Genomic DNA, 17736 nt, shown 5'->3' on the forward strand with positions numbered 1-17736 from the left:
ACTTCGACGAAAACCTGCTGAAAAAGAATGTTGAAACTCATACCTTGCCACTCCCGATAGTTTTGTCGGTCTCCACTGTCGATTATGTTGTCGTGACCGTTATCATGTCATAGGGAGACCCTATATCCACTCTTGGTAGTAAAACCCCTAACAGATATAGGGTCTCTACTTTTTTATCGGCTCTATTTATCATATCTGCTAGTGTGTAGTAGGCAGACGCTAACTACCCTAATACTTCACTCTTTTGATGACTTAAAAAAATAGGTCATCCTCTCCTAGCTTAGAAAATAACCCGCTATTTCCATTCAGAGTTTCTAAAACTATCAACCATGGGACAACTAGTTTAGATGCCCCAACGAACGGGAGATGACTCGTGGGATATAAGTGAGAGAAAGTGAAACGTGTTGGAGTCTGCCAACATGGCTAGTACTCCAATAATAAACAAATACTCACATAACGTCTTACATTATGAAACGGCGGGAGTACTTTAATATTTGTATGAGTAATAAATAAATCTAAGCGCATCAAATACACTGCAGAGTAAATAAACCTCTGTGGAATTGGAAAAAAGAAACAATACGTTCTCATCATCATCAAAAAGGTGGAAGGAGATTCACTGGGTGGGAGAGTGACGAAATCCGTAACAACTCCGCCCACAGATTCCACCTCCACGGCACGCAAAAGCCTCCGCCGCCGAAACCCCTCCGCCCCGCGCCGCCAAAGCCGCCTCCACAACCCCCCCTCACCCCAACCCCCACCCCCACCCAGGCGCGGCGGCGGCGGCTCCACCTCCACCTCGACCGCGCGAGAGAGCGGAGGAATCGCCCCTCCTCGCCGGCGCCCTCCTCAGCCCTCGGCTGGCCTGGGCCGAGGCGGAGCGAAGATCCCTCCATCTTCGGCTGGTAAGGGAGCCCTAGCTCTGCCCGGGCCGCCGTCGGGTTTCGCTCCGGTGTGCTTACCATCATTGTTGCCGTGGGCAGTCGAGTCGCATCCGGCCAGATCCGATGGAGGCGGGCTCCTCCTCGCCCGCGGGCCCCGCGCCGGGGCCGCCGCCCTCCATACCCCCCTCCGGCGACCAGGGCGTCTGGGCCGACGTCTCGCCGCTCATCGCCGCCGCCTGCGCTGGTAAGCTCGATGCGCCCAGCCCGCCTCCCTGCTGTATTTTCTAAGACGTTGAAAGTTACAGTACAAGTTATTTTGAAGAGCCGGGAGTATTAGCAGGTCTACGGACCGTGGCTCGGTCGATCTCGTGTTGTGTGTGTGTGCGCGCGCGCGCGCGCGTGCGTGTGTGCGGATGGCTGCTTGATCGAGTTCACAGTGTGTTTCCAGCAATGTGGAATGCGCGCTTGCATTGGACTGACTAGACCTGTACTCATTTTCTCGCGTTACAAGCAGAGTACAATTGGCTCCTCCTTTCCTTTGCAAGCAGAGGGACAATGGGTTCCTCTGTTCCTGACAGAATCGATTACGAAGGCCCCTAGGAGTCGGTCCTGTCTGCGTGAGTTTATGCGGTATCTTATATCATGGATGCGTTGCCGCAAGCATGCAGTTTCATGTACTGGAGCAGGTTTGTATCATGCGTATGGTCGGAAGATAAGAGACATGCCGACACTGTGTTGCTTTCTTGTAATCCCTAGGTGATGTGTGAATTTTGGTTTGTGCCAAGTATGCATCTATTTGGTTCTTCGAACCAATTTGGTGCTTGTTTGATGGATTCGGATCAACCTTAATTGAACCGAAATCTGTTCATCCAAAGCGTTTGAGTTTAACCCATGTCTATCCCAACTAGCCCTTAGGTTGCTGCATACAGTGCCTTCAGAATTTTAATGTGTGACCAAATGTTGCCCTATTTGAGAGGTATATGCATAGCCATATGGATAACATGTTTGGGGGTGTCTACTTTACTTTGTGACGTCACATGACCATGATCCAAATGTTGCCCTACTTTACTTCTGCTTTGGTATGCAAGCAGGATGGCACATAATGACATCATATTTTCACGTCTTCCTTCTGTTAAATGCTGAAAACAGATAAATACCATTACTCATGTTCTCATTTAGTGGTTTCACAAGATTGCCTTGTGCATGGTAATGGGGATTGTTAGAATAAAAAACCTTGCTGGTTGCCTGTTCACTAGTTCTTATTCTTTGGTGCCCCATTGTGGAAGTCAACTGTAGCTGGATGCAGTGAGGGATGCACTGAATTTGGAAAGGGGCAAAGCTTGTGGTGTCTGAGCTTTCATCTACCCTCTTGGATCTCCCCCTGGTTTGGCTTACCTGGGGTTGAGCTAGAGGGTTGGAGGGAGCGATCGCCCACATGCCAGGATTACCTAGAAGGATACACATGAATAATTTTGTGAATCATACCTATTGATCACTCCTTTTATTTATATTGGTGGGAAGGAGTTCAAAGTCTGTTCTCAACAACATGATATGAATTGTTGGTCAGGGAAATTTGTTGTCAGGATAATATTATATTACTAGTGCTGACTGGACAAACTGAAAATTTAGTCTGTTAATGCAATCCTTATTGATAATAGACAGGACATTAGTCATTTTTGAGAGAACATTTATTCTGGACAGACAGGAAGTGAGTAACCTCATTGAGAACAGAGAATTTCACTCATGTTAGGATTTAGGATTATAGGCTTGGGCTTAAGTTTAGGGCTTAGGAGTCGCATTGTTTGCTTGCATCTATCTTAGATCTGTGTTATTGTGCCTATTTTGAGTTGACTTGCGCATAGTGTGCCAATGTGGGGGCAGTTATCTGTTAAATTTTTGCTTGAGCTCGTAATGAATGGTGTCTCTTTATAGACCAGTCTCCCGAACTCCTGATAAGAGAGAATTCCAATAATATGGACCTAAAAGATAGATTAAGATATAATATATAGCTTCCCAACTGGATTATAGAAACGAAATATAACTTATTATGGCTAGTGTTGTGGATTTGTGGACTCTTGGGTTTGATTAGCCCTGTGCGTGACGGCACCGTCACTGGTGTGTGTCTCCCCAAAATAACTCCAAAACAATTTTGATGTGAATGTATCTAGGACTGTCATATTTGAGCAGATGCCTGAAAATCGAGTCGACGCTGATATCTGGTAGTTAATTTATTATATCTATCAACTGTTCTCCTTCTAATTTCTTCATGCTTGTAGATCTCCAAGATGGGGAACTTGTTCATGGGGAGAACTTCAGTTTGTTTGCCGCAATGTCTGCATTGGAAGTAAGGACCTCATTATCTCCCCTGCTCTTTTGCTGTGTTTCAACTCCCATTTTTTCTGTTGCGTACTTCAGAGTGTCAAATGATGTTTTTGTGTTTACTAAATTATTTTACGCAACCAGTGGTTACTAATTAGTTGACATGTACTCCCTCTGTAAAGAAATATAAGAGCGTTTAGAGCACTAGAGTGGTGATCTACACGCTCTTATATTTCTTTATGGAGGGAGTAGACATGGTATTTTTTAAGTCACCAGTAGATGCTTTTAAACTTTTCCCTATTAAGCTTGAACTTGAGTTGCTTTGATACTGAGTTCGGGATATGCAAGTTTGTTGCATGAAACTTGCACTTGAGTTGCTTTGATCTGAATTCTGGACGTACACCTTAGGCTTGGAATTACTCTTGAGTGCTGAGCCTCACTATACAACTGATCACGACTCTGTACAAGCTTTCCAGTTCATAGTGAGAAAGGCAAATACCAGAATTCTGATTATATTATTTCAGGATACTTTGGTATTATAGGCCTGCCGAGTGACTCATTTACCATTTGATTTGTGGGATTTCAATTTAATTATTTAGATTCATTGCTTAATTGGGTTCTCTGCATCTATTGCATCTTGATACAGATAATGGACCCTAAAATGGATTCCGGTATCGAGAGAAGTGGATATTATTCCATCGATGAAGCCATAGAAGATGGCATTGCCCCAGTTCCACTTAGTTTGGACAGAACACTTGACATTCAACGAACTCTTGATGTCATCGACCATCTTTTCTCATGTGAGGTACTTCAGTGCAACCATGTCTAATAAGCAGGTGTTTCATTTGGCTAAACTACTTTATCGGACTGCTTTATTTTTCAGGCAACCTGGCACAAGGGTCACACTCTAGCACAAACCGTCTTCACATGTATCTACCTTATGAAAATGGAGAGAATTTCATCGCATGCTGTCCTAAATAGCTTCTGCAGGATTTTGCGTGCTACTTGTAATTCTGTCATTTCTGTCGTTTCAACTGCCCGAACTCATGAGGTACTTTTGCTGGAAATTTTCTATCGCCATTCCCCACTGATTTCATTTATATGTACTCCGAGTCTTGACATAACGAAGCCGTGCATGTTGGTTTATGCTCGTATTTAATTTCATATACGACGAGTAGGCGCATATTGTTATTGTTGAAATGTGGAGATTCCAGTGCAACAAAAACATCATCTCCCATGTCAGACTACCTCTTTATGAGTGGAATATGTAATGCGTCACTTTTCATCTTTTTGTCTGTATAATCAATGTTTCCAGTGAGATGCGTATGTGCTCTGCTCTTTCATCTATTATACCTAAAAGGTGATTCAAAAATATTTATCATCTTGGTGAACTTCATTAGGACTGAATACAGGCACCTTCATTAGGATGTAAGTCCGGTAGTTGGTTGTTTCAGTGAATTTGGTTTCTGACAACCCAAACAACAAAATTCGGCAAACCTGAATTTGTTTTTCATTAACTGCCAAAAGAAATGAAAAACATACCTTGAGTTAACTGGAAATTTGTCTTGTTTGGTTCGGTGTCCTGTTCCGGTTTTGGCTTTCCTGTGCTATGCCCAACCTAGGGGCTTTTGTTGGTTGAGATCTGTTCACATAACCTATAGGATGGCATGAAAATCGAATTTGAATACAGGTTGGTCTTGTTAATATGAGTCAATTTTATCTAGTTTTTAATCTAAGTACCATACTTCCACTTATTACATAAGATATGATCTTTATCGTATGCTTTTGTAGGAAGAAGACCTCTTTACGATGTCTTTTGGACTGCCTTTGAATGGTGAAGGTGATGATAAGTGCTTGTCAGTTCTGAACTCGGTTGAAGAGACAATATCTCGTCAATTGCGTGCATGTAAATCCCAAGCATTATCCAAGAAAAAAACACTAGAAGGTACTTGTATTGCCGTTGCAGATATCCTTTGATTCAATTAAATGTTCATTATTTTGCGTTGTGTAAAACCTTGTTCCTTGTTTTATCAATTTGCTTATGTCATGGTCCGAAGTCCAAAATTGCAGCCTTTTACAAAACATACAACTAAATATATGTTCCTGCTTTTTAAAATAAAATTACAACTAGCTTTCCTTCGGCTTGGAAATTTGCGGACTGCTGATTAGTTTGCGTCAAGTTGTTTTGTATATGGAGTTTCTAAGTAAGTTGGTGCATCATCTTAAAATATATACCACTTAGTCTTTAGATTACGACACCAAATTATAAAAGAATTTGGACGCTGGACATTTGAAATAAAAGCGAAGTTATTGAATTGCTTATTTGATTTGAACATGCGCTGTAGGCTTTGTGTTATTAACTAAAAAGTTTATTACTGCAGAGTTTGAATCACTGCAGGATAATCCTGAGCTGGAAGAGGGTTACTGCAGAGCCTTGTTGTGCAGATTACGTTTTCGTAAGGTCTTAACCCATGTTTCCTTTCCAATTCTTCACTTCAGTTGTTCAGTCTAATTTCGTCAATGCTGATACTTGATGTGTGTATCATGTTGGTTATCTAAGCTTATGCTCTGTTATTGTGGTAACATGGTGGTTTCAAATTAAGCAATGGGAAGTCAAGTTATAAACTGGTGCTATCTAAATTGGGAAGTTTTTAAGAATTTGCCAGTGCATTCATTGGCACCTCGATTTACCACTCGATGGATTCTGAACGACTGTCATTGAGACAATTGAGTGAGACTGAAATGGCATTGAATTGAGTGGCAATTCTCACTTTTCTCTTAAAATTGTCAGCGAGAGGGGAGGGACATAGAGTTTGTTTCGGCGTTACAGCACTTTACCCACTATATGCATTGATTGTGATTATGATCAACAACAACAACAACAACAAAGCCTTTTTTTATTGCGATTATGATATTGTTGCTAAAACTAAATGTTATGTTGTATATATCACAGGGAAACAAGTGTTTTTTAAGCTCTACGCGCTGAGCGAGCGTTTTGCCTCCGCCTTGACCGTTTCCGACCAAAACGCATGCTTAAGCACAATTAGGCGCTAGGCGTTTTGCCTCCAGCCCAGTGCCTAGGCGCATGTTAAGCATGCGCCTAGGAGCACCTGATTTTTCAGTATATGGAAATGTGCAAATAAGGACCACCATAGCTGATTGCATAAATAAATGCCAAGTTTAGTCCTGGGTGATCATCTTAATGATGCTTAAGAGGGGTTTTCATCAATTTCTAAATGTCATCACATGTCTGTATGGCCGTGTAGCACTTTACCATGTCATCATGTGCATTCATGTGCATGAGCAAACCTCATGCAAGAAGATGATACATAAGAGGTTTTTAATTGGTTTCTGAGTGTCTTCACATTTTTGTTGTTATGTAGCATTTTCACCATGTGGTTATGTGCATGAGGAAACCTCAAGGAAGAGGATTGGATTTGGCTCGCAAGCATGTTACGTCATGCTTGGCTGAGCTTAGTTTGATGCTGAAGTCCCAAGAGTTCCTTAAGTCTCGGTCTGACATTACATCGCAAAAAGGTGATGAAAGCTGCACCACTGCATCAGGTTGCTGCCCTATTGGCTTTGATGTCAGTCTGAATAGCAGACTTCTGAGTCCAGCACCACCGCGTGCTGTTCAAATACTCGCCTGGAGTGATGTAAGTTCACATCGGTGCCATAAATTATGCTTCCATACTAGTGAATAGTTTCTGTATACTCCTTTTCAACTTGATAAGCATTGCGTCAACTTCATTGTTACAGGCAATTAGGTACTTTGAGAAGCTTCTGCATGATCTAGATATCATTTGTGCTCTGTCGCTTGATCCCGTGCTTGAGAATGTTCTTCACTTCATTGCACAGTTCCAAAAATCTGTACCTGATTTGGTTCCTAGAGCATTTCTTCAGGTGGGTCACACTGACATGCTTCAAGGGCCATCTTTATCACTGTTATGCTGTAGATGTTTTGACTCATCTGACATTAGTGTTTTATTTCCCCTGGATTGCAAAAAATGACTAATATCTGTCTGCTATGTTAGATATAGAAAAGGTTTTGTAGATTCTATCATTTATGTATGAGATCTGTTTTTCAATTGTATTTGTATATGTGTATGAACTATTCTTTAACTGATTGCTGTACAAATTTGGTTATGAACCATTGCTTTCTGTGGATGTGGAGTATGTCATACGTTGTAGTTATGCAGTAAGTGCTACTCTTGGATTTTGTTTTCATTTGGTATGATTTGTGAACTTCAACTTTATGATTGTCACGAATCTAAACACTTCCGGTAGTTGAAGTCTGGATATCAGAATCGAACTACTTTTCCTTATTGTTAACAATGTGGTTAGCTTATTTCTGCAAATACCCATCCTTCTTTGTTTCGTTCCTATATCCATAACTGATTTTTAGGAGACTGCTGTTTCATTACTATTTTTCTTTATAAATTGATCCCTCGCGGAAATCCCTTTTGGAGCTCGGCCTCCAAATACAAATTTGAAATTTCATCAAAATTCATGTTTTTATATTTCAAAAAATTCTGAAAAAAAATACAGATATACATGAAGACATAACATACATATGTGTAAATTTTCAGTTCAAAATACATTGAAATGAGGGCTGTGCAAAAAAGACAAATCTGAGGCTATTTAACACATGATACTATTCATCCTCCCAGGTCATGATTTTATCTTTTTTGTACAGGCCACAACTCAAGGTATTTCGTCATGAATTTTTACACACATGTGGGTTACATCCTTACATACATGCTTTTTTTTTCAAAATTTTTTGAACCATAAAAGATTGAATTTGAATTTTTCAAAAATAAAGGCCTCCATGGAGCTCGGCCTCCAAAACGCCTCTCTCGATCCCTCGGTGGTATATAAATAGCTTTGAGGTTTTCTTAGTAGTCCAGTAAAGGATTCATTTATGTTGTAACAGTAAAGGATTCATTTACTGGCTCATTTTCTGTTCCATTAGGCCTTCTCTTGTAGAAATATGATTTGTTTCCCAATCCTAAGTCTTATCCTGGCAAATATGTATTCAGTGAATTATGTTATAGTTTGTTGTTTCCCACTTACATTAACATGCAAAAATCCATTGAAACAGACTTTATTGGTTCAAGATGGCAAACTTTATGGGCGAGACTTGTTTTGCGATGTAATTTCAAGGGCTTTGTCATTACCGGATATTATAGGAGATAAGGAATTCCAGTCGAATGAGTTTGTAGTGCAGCTAGGTCAGGTCAGCCACCAGGATTATTCCTTTTTCAACCTTTACGTCATATATATTACTCATGCAGTCATAAAAATATACTTCCTCTGTCCCATAATATAAGAGCGTTTTTGACACTAGTGTAGTGTCAAAAACGCTCTTATATTATGGGACGGAGGGAGTATATCTGGAGTTCTGTGCATATCATTGATCAAGTGCATTAATGACCTTGTAGTTGGTTATCAACTTGCTTAAAATTCTCTGTACAAACACTGCATGGCAACGGCGCAAGCTTGGGAAGAGCTTGCAGGATTGGAGTACCATTTCCATACAGGTTTGTTACACATACAATTTTCTACTTGCTCCCTTTTGCTGTTTCCCATAAGTTGCACATCATTAATACCTGTCTTCTTGCTTTGTTTTCTAACATGACCCTGGATCAAACACGCTTAGCTAGTGAAACTGACCTTGGATCAAACACACTTAGCTAGTCAAATTGTGAATGCAGTTTCATGCTAACCTGCGGTTCTGTCTCTAAAATTGGTTATTGCTATGTCAGCTATGAATGCCATTATATCTTTCATAATCATGCAGAAAAAAAACTGGATTTCTGAATTAACCTTTCCCTACTGGGTTGAGTGAGTATTCACTTCATCGTGGTACTGAGCACTTGCATGTTTCTGTCACTGTTGGTAACTTGATTCTTGAGTAATGATAGAGGAAATGCCCTACTAGGACTATCATTTTATGACAAGGTGAAAGAAAGGGATCAATCACAAATGGGAAAGCAGTAATTTTGGTAGTGTCAAATGTGCCCTGTTTTTACTTCTACTATTACGCAGCCAACTGTTAAGGGCTTATGATGATTACACATCTATAATAGTTTGAGACCGAGCATTCTATGGTTGTGACAGTTTGACCATTGGTCATCTCTAGATCTTACACTTATATTGTTTTGTACCTATACATATTGCAGTTGGAGCTTGCATTGAAAAGAGAGTTCGGTGAAACTAGGAATGTCTTGGCCGATGAGGTATCTCTGGTTTCAAGTGCTTGCTGTAGTAGTTAGTTGTCATATATTTTGACATTGTTTTGTTGGTGGTGCAGAACATGTGCATGAGAGTATCAAAGCAACTACTTGTTTGGTCTCAAGAACATACATACTGGATTGCTTCTCGGTTTCTCATATTGGGTTTTGAGCTTGACCTCTATTCTCCGAGTGAATACTGTATGGTGTACTGGTATATGCATGTGGTGTTTATAAAGCTGATAGAGAAGATGCAGTTACGAATCCTTGCTAGCAACGAAAACTGTAAGTTATCATGCCTGTTCAGAATTTTTTGTTAGATTATTGTCATTAAATTACAGGTAGATGATGTGCTTCTAGATTTCCAATTTAGCAGGGTTGTCAATATTATAAAAATGACCATGTAGCATTCCGGATGTCTATCAGATATTCAGATATGTCAGCACCTTGATGGTTTGAGTTGCATGTTGTGCATCTTACTGCTTCATGTATCTGCCTCTTAGAATCCATTTGGAAAACAATAGAATTAAGAGAACAAGAAGACTACAGGAAAATAAATTGCAGAATTCAAACGGGAGACTGTTTAAATAAATAAGCACACATTGCCATCCAGAAGCTGAAAAGGAAATTAGACAGAATGAAATATGTAATTACGTCAAATCAAAACTTCCTGTTTTGGGGGTATATTTGGTTATAATATTCATATATTGTTACTGGTAAGTGGTAACACCACTATGGAGAAAATTCATTTGATGCTGTTTCCTACTAAGTTTCTATAAAACACCATGCCATCTTTATCAATATTCTCTTAGTAGATTGGTTTCTAATTTGTCCTTATTGTTATCGGTTCAGCGCGAAGAAAAGGGAAAAAGAAGAAGGATCATTCAAAGGACTCTGTACGAGACACACCATTTCCTCCTTCATGTTTATTGCTTCAGTGCTATGTTCTATTATCAGAAGGACTTTCAATGGTACATATGGCACTAATGCCCCTCCCTCCCCGGCAACGTAGAACAGTCACAGAGCGTAAATTATATATATACCACCGTTCCCTGTTGCAACTAAACAACATTTATCTGTTTGCTAATGCAGTTGCTGGCTGCCCTGAGGAAGGAAAGCAAGTCATTCCAATCACCAAGTATCTTCAATACTGAACAAGAGGTGGTTCAGATAGTTTTGTGAATTCTGATATCCTTATAGACATGGCTTTAGACGAGTCTGACGAATCTTGAACCACTCTTCGCAGAGATTCATGCAGCATTTCGATCTTCTCCAGAAAGCACAAATACCCGAGTGCATTACCTACTACAGTTTCAAGGAAGCGGCTGCCCAGGCATACATGGCAGTCAGTACTCAGCCTTGAAACCCCCCATTCACTAGTCTTTCCCTCTGCTTATTTGAACCTAACCGTTATTTTTTACAGGACGTAATGAAATACAACTTCTTCAAGGAAATCCAGAAGATAATCCCCTCCTTGAAAGGTAGTTTTGCGAGCGAACCAGAAAAGCTTGCAGAGCTCCGCCAGATTGAACAGGTTGCCGAGCACAATAGGATAGCCCTAAACATCATCAACCACGTTGGTGCTAGCGATCCGAAACTGAGGGTTTCGTTTGAGTTTACGCACCACCCCCACTTTGCGGTCGCAGTTGTAAAGAGATCATAGGTTCTTCTCAAGACAGGGTAAAAGATTTTCCAACTCTGTTTTAGTGATGGCACAGCTCGGGTCTGTCATTCTTGATTGTTCATTTGGTTCGGGCAAATCTCTCTTTAGGCTGCACGAACGTGACAATTTTGTAGACAACAGGAAGAATATAGCAAATGCCAGGAAAGGCTCACGCCCCTGGCTTTATTCTGTCTAGCAATTTTTGATATCATTTATTCTGCAAAACACACTGTACAAATGTTCTATAATTCCAGCGAGAAGTTGTTGGCAGATTGAGTTTAGTGGAATTGTTGTGTTATCTAGGAGGGAAGCAGCTTCTCTTATGTTTGTGGTATTTTGGTAACACAACACAAGGCACTTTCGAAAAGGATATATTGAGCAGTGCATCAATGTATCACAAAGATGATATAGATGAAGTGAAGTAAACATATTCTTTTCATTATGCATAGCAATGCATTGGTCGGTTTCCACAAATTCATTTATCTATAAAATCTACACTGCATCGGCTTGTATATATTATCATTTCATCACATTTAAATTGGGATACATGGCATATGGAATTTGGGATATCATGTTGAAATGTCCCCAACAAGTCTAGCGATGTTGTCCATATCACTAGATTTGCTAGTTGCAACAAGTTACGAGCATATCTTGTGGTTGAAACTTTTTTCTTTTTTGGAATAATTAACTGCACTGAATAAAAGTGCATGTAGAATGAAGTTATGTCTTGTTCTTATGAGGAAAGTTATGAGCATAAGTTCAACAGTAGCACCCTCTCCAAACATCAAGGGTGCATACATTTAAGCATAGGCATGTGAATGATGAATTGCAAATATTTCCTTATGATGATAAACCATACATGGCATGATAACACCAATGCAATATATCCATGTTTCTATAGACTGCTACATGCATATATAGTTAGTACTCCACTCTCCAACCGAGATACCTTTGCACCATGGGTATTAAGTAATAAAACAAAATATTGCTTTAATTGACAATATATTCTCTTTTACTTCCAATTCATCACAGAGGCAACTGGTCAACTATAATAATCACTCACAAAGATCAACCTCAACTAATGCACACAAGTCCATCTTGCAGATCTTTAATCCAAACAGTCCAGTGATTGAAATACTACATTGGAGAGCATATATACATCTATATATATCATGCATATCATTAGTAGGCCAAGGTACTTGCAAGGGAACTGCATTATCGGCATAGGAAACTGATTGAGCAGAGCTTCAAAATCCAGCCTGTAGCAACAAATAGGATACACAAGGCTCTTGGCTAGGTTTGCACAGAGACCCGGAGCAATACCGAAGCTATATAGGATCTGCTTGGTTACCTCAATGTCAACATGAGACGGCGATATGAATAGAGCCGCATCATCTGTGTAGAGAGTGACCCGCATAAGTGAAGTTGGCAGCTGAACTGGGGTAAGTGCGCCAACCGAGCAAGCTTTGTTGAACAACTAGTGGAGGGAGCATTGCGATCTTAAAAAGCATCGGGGAGAGAGGGTCGCCTTGCCTGATGCCTCGCCGATGAAAGAATCTCGGGCCCAGTTCCCCATTAGCCATTGTTGGAAATATGCCCTAGAGGCAATAATAAAATGGTTATTATTATATTTCCTTGTTCATGATAATTGTCTATTGTTCATGCTATAATTGTGTTATCCGGAAATCATAATGCATGTGTGAATACATAGACCACAACATGTCCCTAGTGAGCCTCTAGTTGACTAGCTCGTTGATCAACAGATAGTCATGGTTTCCTGACTATGGACATTAGATGTCATTGATAACGGGATCACATCATTAGGAGAATGATGTGATGGACAAGACCCAATCCTAAGCATAGCACAAGATCGTGTAGTTCGTTTGCTAGAGCTTTTCCAATGTCAAGTATCATTTCCTTAGACCATGAGATTGTGCAACTCCCGGATACCGTAGGAGTGCTTTGGGTGTGCCAAACGTCACAACGTAACTGGGTGGCTATAAAGGTGCACTACGGGTATCTCTAAAAGTGTCTGTTGGGTTGGCACGAATCGAGACTGGGATTTGTCACTCCGTATGACGGAGAGGTATCTCTGGGCCCACTCAGTAATGCATCATCATAATGAGCTCAATGTGACCAAGTGTTCGGTCACGGGATCATGCATTACGGTACGAGTAAAGTGACTTGCCAGTAACGAGATTGAACGAGGTATTGGGATACCGACGATCGAATCTCGGGCAAGTAACGTACCGATTGACAAAGGGAATTGTATATGGGATTGATTGAATCCTCGACATCGTGGTTCATCCGATGAGATCATCGAGGAGCATGTGGAAGCCAACATGGGTATCCAGATCCCGCTTGGTTATTGACCGGAGAGTCGTCTCGGTCATGTCTGCGTGTCTCCCAAACCCGTAGGGTCTACACACTTAAGGTTCGGTGACGCTAGGGTTGTAGAGATATTAGTATGCGGTAATCCGAAAGTTGTTCGGAGTCCCAGATAAGATCCCGGACGTCACGAGGAGTTCCGGAATGGTCCGGAGGTAAAGATTTATATATAGGAAGTCCAGTTTCGGCCATCGGGAAAGTTTCGGGGGTAATCGGTATTGTACCGGGACCACCGGAAGGGTCCCGGGGGTCCACCGGGTGGGGCCACCTATCCCGAAGGGCCCCATGGGCTGAAGTGGGAAGGGGAACCAGCCCCTGGTGGGCTGGTGCGCCCCCCTTGGGCCTCCCCTGCGCCTAGGGTTGGAAACCCTAGGGGTGGGGGGAGGGGCGCCCCACTTGGCTTGGGGGGGAAGCCACCCCTTGGCCGCCGCCCCCTTGGAGATTGGATCTCCTAGGGCCGGCGCCCCCCCAGGGCCCCTATATAAAGAGGGGGGAGAGAGGGCAGCCGCACCCTTGCTCCTGGCGCCTCCCTCTCCCTCCATAACACCTCTCCTCCCCGCTTGCGCTTGGCGAAGCCCTGCCGGGATCCCGCTACTTCCACCACCACGCCGTCGTGCTGCTAGATCTCCATCAACCTCTCCTTTCCCCTTGCTGGATCAAGAAGGAGGATACGTCTTCCCCAACCGTACGTGTGTTGAACACGGAGGTGCCGTCCGTTCGGCGCTTGGTCATCGGTGATTTGGATCACGACGAGTACGACTCCATCAACCCCGTTCACTTGAACGCTTCCGCTTGCGATCTACAAGGGTATGTAGATGCACTTCTCTCTCTCGTTGCTAGATGACTCCATATATTGATCTTGGTGAAGCATAGAAATTTTTTATTTTCTGCAACGTTCCCCAACAGTGGCATCATGAGCTAGGTCTATGCGTAGTTTCTATGCACGAGTAGATCACAAGATGTTGTGGGTGTCGATTTTGTCAATTTTCTTGCCGTTACTAGTCTTATCTTGATTCGGCGGCATTGTGGAATGAAGCGGCCCGGACCGACCTTACACGTACGCTTACGTGAGATAGGTTCCACTGACTGACATGCACTAGTTGCATAAGGTGGCTAGCGGGTGCCTGTCTCTCCCACTTTAGTCGGATCGGATTCGATGAAAAGGGTCCTTATGAAGGGTAAATAGAAATTGGCATATCACGTTGTGGTTTTGGCGTAGGTAAGAAACTTTCTTGCTAAGAAACCTATAGCAGCCACGTAAAAATTTGCAACAACAATTAGAGGACGTCTAACTTGTTTTTGCAGCATATGCTGTGTGATGTGATATGGCCAAAAGGATGTGATGAATGATATATGTGATGTACGAGATTGATCATGTTCTTGTAATAGGAATCACGACTTGCATGTAGATGAGTATGACAACCGGCAGGAGCCATAGGAGTTGTCTTAATTTATCTATTACCTGCGTGTCAACATAAACATCATGTAGTTACTTTATTTTATTGCTAAACCGTTAGCCATAGTAGTAGAAATAATAGATGATGAGACAACTTCATGAAGACACGATGATGGAGATCATGGTGTCATGCCGGTGACGAAGATGATCATGGCGCCCCGAAGATGGAGATCAAAGGAGCAATATGATATTGGTCATATCATGTCACTATTTGATTGCATGTGATGTTTATCATGTTTTGCTTCTTATTTGCTTAGTACGACGGTGGTAAATAAGATGATCCCTCACAATAATTTCAAGAAAGTGTTTCCCCTAACTGTGCGCCGTTGTGAAAGTTCATTGTCTCGAAGCACCACGTGATGATCGGGTGTGATAGATTCTAACGTTCACATACAACGGGTGTAAGCTAGATTTACACATGCAAAACACTTAGGTTGACTTGACGAGCCTAGCATGTACATACATGGCCTCGGAACACAAGAGACCGAAAGGTCGAACATGAGTCGTATGGAAGATACGATCAACATGGAGATGTTCACCGATGATGACTAGTCCGTCTCACGTGATGATCGGACACGGTCTAGTTGAGTCGAATCATGTATCACTTAGATGACTAGAGGGATGTCTAATCTGAGTGGGAGTTCATTAAATAATTTGATTAGATGAACTTAAATATCATGAACTTAGTCTAAAATCTTTACAATATATCTTATAGATCAAATGGCCCACGCTAATGTCAACCTCAACTTCAACGCGTTCCTAGAGAAAACCAAGCTGAAAGATGATGGCAGCAACTATACGGACTGGGTCCGGAACCTGAGGATCATCCTCATAGCTGCCAGGAAACAATATGTCCTAGAAGCACCGCTAGGTGAAGCACCCATCCTAGAGAACCAAGACGTTATGAACGCTTGGCAGCAGCGTGCTGATGATTACTCCCTCATTCAGTGCCACATGCTTTACAGTTTAGAACCGGGGCTCCAAAAGCGTTTTGAGCAACACGGAGCATATGAGATGTTCGAAGAGCTGAAAATGGTTTTTCAAGCTCATGCCCGGGTCGAGAGATATGAAGTCTCCGACAAGTTCTACAGTTGTAAGATGGAGGAAAATAGTTTTGTCAGTGAGCACATACTCAAAATGTCTGGGTTGCACAACCGCTTGACTCAGCTGGGAGTTAATCTCCCGGATGACACGGTCTTTGACAGAATCCTTCAGTCGCTCCCACCGAGCTACAAGAGCTTTGTGATGAACTTCAATATGTAGGGGATGGAAAAGACCATCCCTGAGGTATATTCAATGCTGAAATCAGCGGAGGTGGAGATCAAAAAGGAACATCAAGTGTTGATGGTGAATAAAACCACTAAGTTCAAAAAGGGCAAGGGTAAGAAGAAGGACGGCAAGGGAGTTGCCGCGCCCGGTAAGCCAGTTGCCGGGAAGAAGCCAAAGAATGGACCCAAGCCTGAGACTGAGTGCTTTTATTGCAAGGGAAAGGGACACTAGAAGCGGAACTGCCCCAAATACTTAGTGGATAAGAAGGCCGACAACACTAAAGGTATATATGATATACATGTAATTGATGTGTACATTACCAGTACTCGTAGTAGCTCCTGGGTATTTGATACCGGTGCGGTTGCTCATATTTATAACTCAAAACAGGAGCTGCGGAATAAATGAAGACTCGCGAAGGACGAGGTGATGATGCGCGTCGGGAATGGTTCCAAGGTCGATGTGATCGCCATCGGCACGCTACCTCTACATTTACCTACGGGATTAGTTTTAAACCTCAATAATTGTTATTTAGTGCCAGCTTTGAGCATGAACATTGTATCTGGATCTCGTTTAATGCGAGATGGCTAATCATTTAAATTCGAGAATAATGGTTGTTCTATTTATATGAGAGATATGTTTTATGGTCATGCCCCGCTGGTGAATGGTTTATTCTTAATGAATCTCAAACGTGATGTTACACATATTCATAGTGTGAATACCAAAAGATGTAAGGTTGATAATGATAGTCCCACATACTTGTGGCACTGCCGCCTTGGTCACATAGGTGTCAAACGCATGAAGAAGCTCCATACAGATGGACTTTTGGAGTCTCTTGATTTCGAATCATTTGACACGTGCGAACCATGCCTCATGGGTAAAATGACCAAGACTCCATTCTCCGAAACAATGGAGCGAGCAACCAACTTATTGGAAATTATACATACTGATGTGTGCGGTCCAATGAGCGTTGAGGCTCGCGGTGGCTATCGTTATGTTCTCACTCTCACTGATGACTTAAGTAGATATGGGTATGTCTATTTGATGAAACACAAGTCTGAGACCTTTGAAAAGTTCAAGGAATTTCAGAATGAGGTAGAGAATCAACGTGACCGAAAGATAAAATTCTTACGATCAGATCGTGGGGGAGAATATTTAAGTCACGAATTTGGTACGCACTTAAGGAAATGTGGAATCATTTCACAACTCACGCCGCCTGGAACACCTCAGCGTAACGGTGTGTCCGAACGTCGTAATCGCACTCTATTGGATATGGTGCGATCTATGATGTCACTCATTGATTTACCGCTATCATTTTGGGGATACGCTCTAGAGACAGCTACATTCACTTTAAATAGGGCACCGTCTAAATCCGTTGAGACGACACCGTATGAATTATGGTTTGGGAAGAAACCTAAGCTGTCGTTTCTAAAATTTTGGGGATGCGATGCTTATGTCAAGAAACTTTAACCTGAAAAGCTCGAACCCAAGTCGGAAAAATGCGTCTTCATAGGATACCCTAAGGAAACC

General features: G+C 42.0%; 1 protein-coding gene across 2 annotated transcripts; it reads left to right on the top strand.

Moving 5' to 3' along the window:
• Nucleotides 1-622: 622 nt before the first annotated feature.
• MAK10 (MAK10 homolog) lies at nucleotides 623-11377 on the top strand. Of its 2 annotated transcripts, XM_087528919.1 has the most exons (17): nucleotides 623-902; nucleotides 981-1125; nucleotides 3158-3225; nucleotides 3847-4005; nucleotides 4084-4251; nucleotides 4992-5145; nucleotides 5582-5661; nucleotides 6584-6856; nucleotides 6960-7103; nucleotides 8302-8436; nucleotides 8642-8740; nucleotides 9383-9439; nucleotides 9514-9718; nucleotides 10286-10404; nucleotides 10526-10594; nucleotides 10680-10778; nucleotides 10857-11377. In XM_087528919.1, exons 2-17 carry the CDS (start codon nucleotides 1005-1007, stop codon nucleotides 11094-11096), a joined length of 2190 nt encoding a protein of 729 aa, XP_087385045.1. In that variant the 5' UTR covers nucleotides 623-902; nucleotides 981-1004; the 3' UTR covers nucleotides 11097-11377. The 2 variants fall into 2 exon arrangements, with proteins under 2 accessions (XP_087385045.1, XP_048551113.1); XM_048695156.1 differs by lacking the exons at nucleotides 623-902; nucleotides 981-1125 and having other exon boundaries at nucleotides 3847-4000.
• The last annotated feature ends 6359 nt before the right edge of the window (nucleotides 11378-17736 follow it).

Source organism: Triticum urartu, chromosome 6A, assembly GCF_056163025.1.
Source record: "Triticum urartu cultivar PI428250 chromosome 6A, HENAU_Tu73, whole genome shotgun sequence".
Lineage (NCBI taxonomy): Eukaryota > Viridiplantae > Streptophyta > Magnoliopsida > Poales > Poaceae > Triticum > Triticum urartu.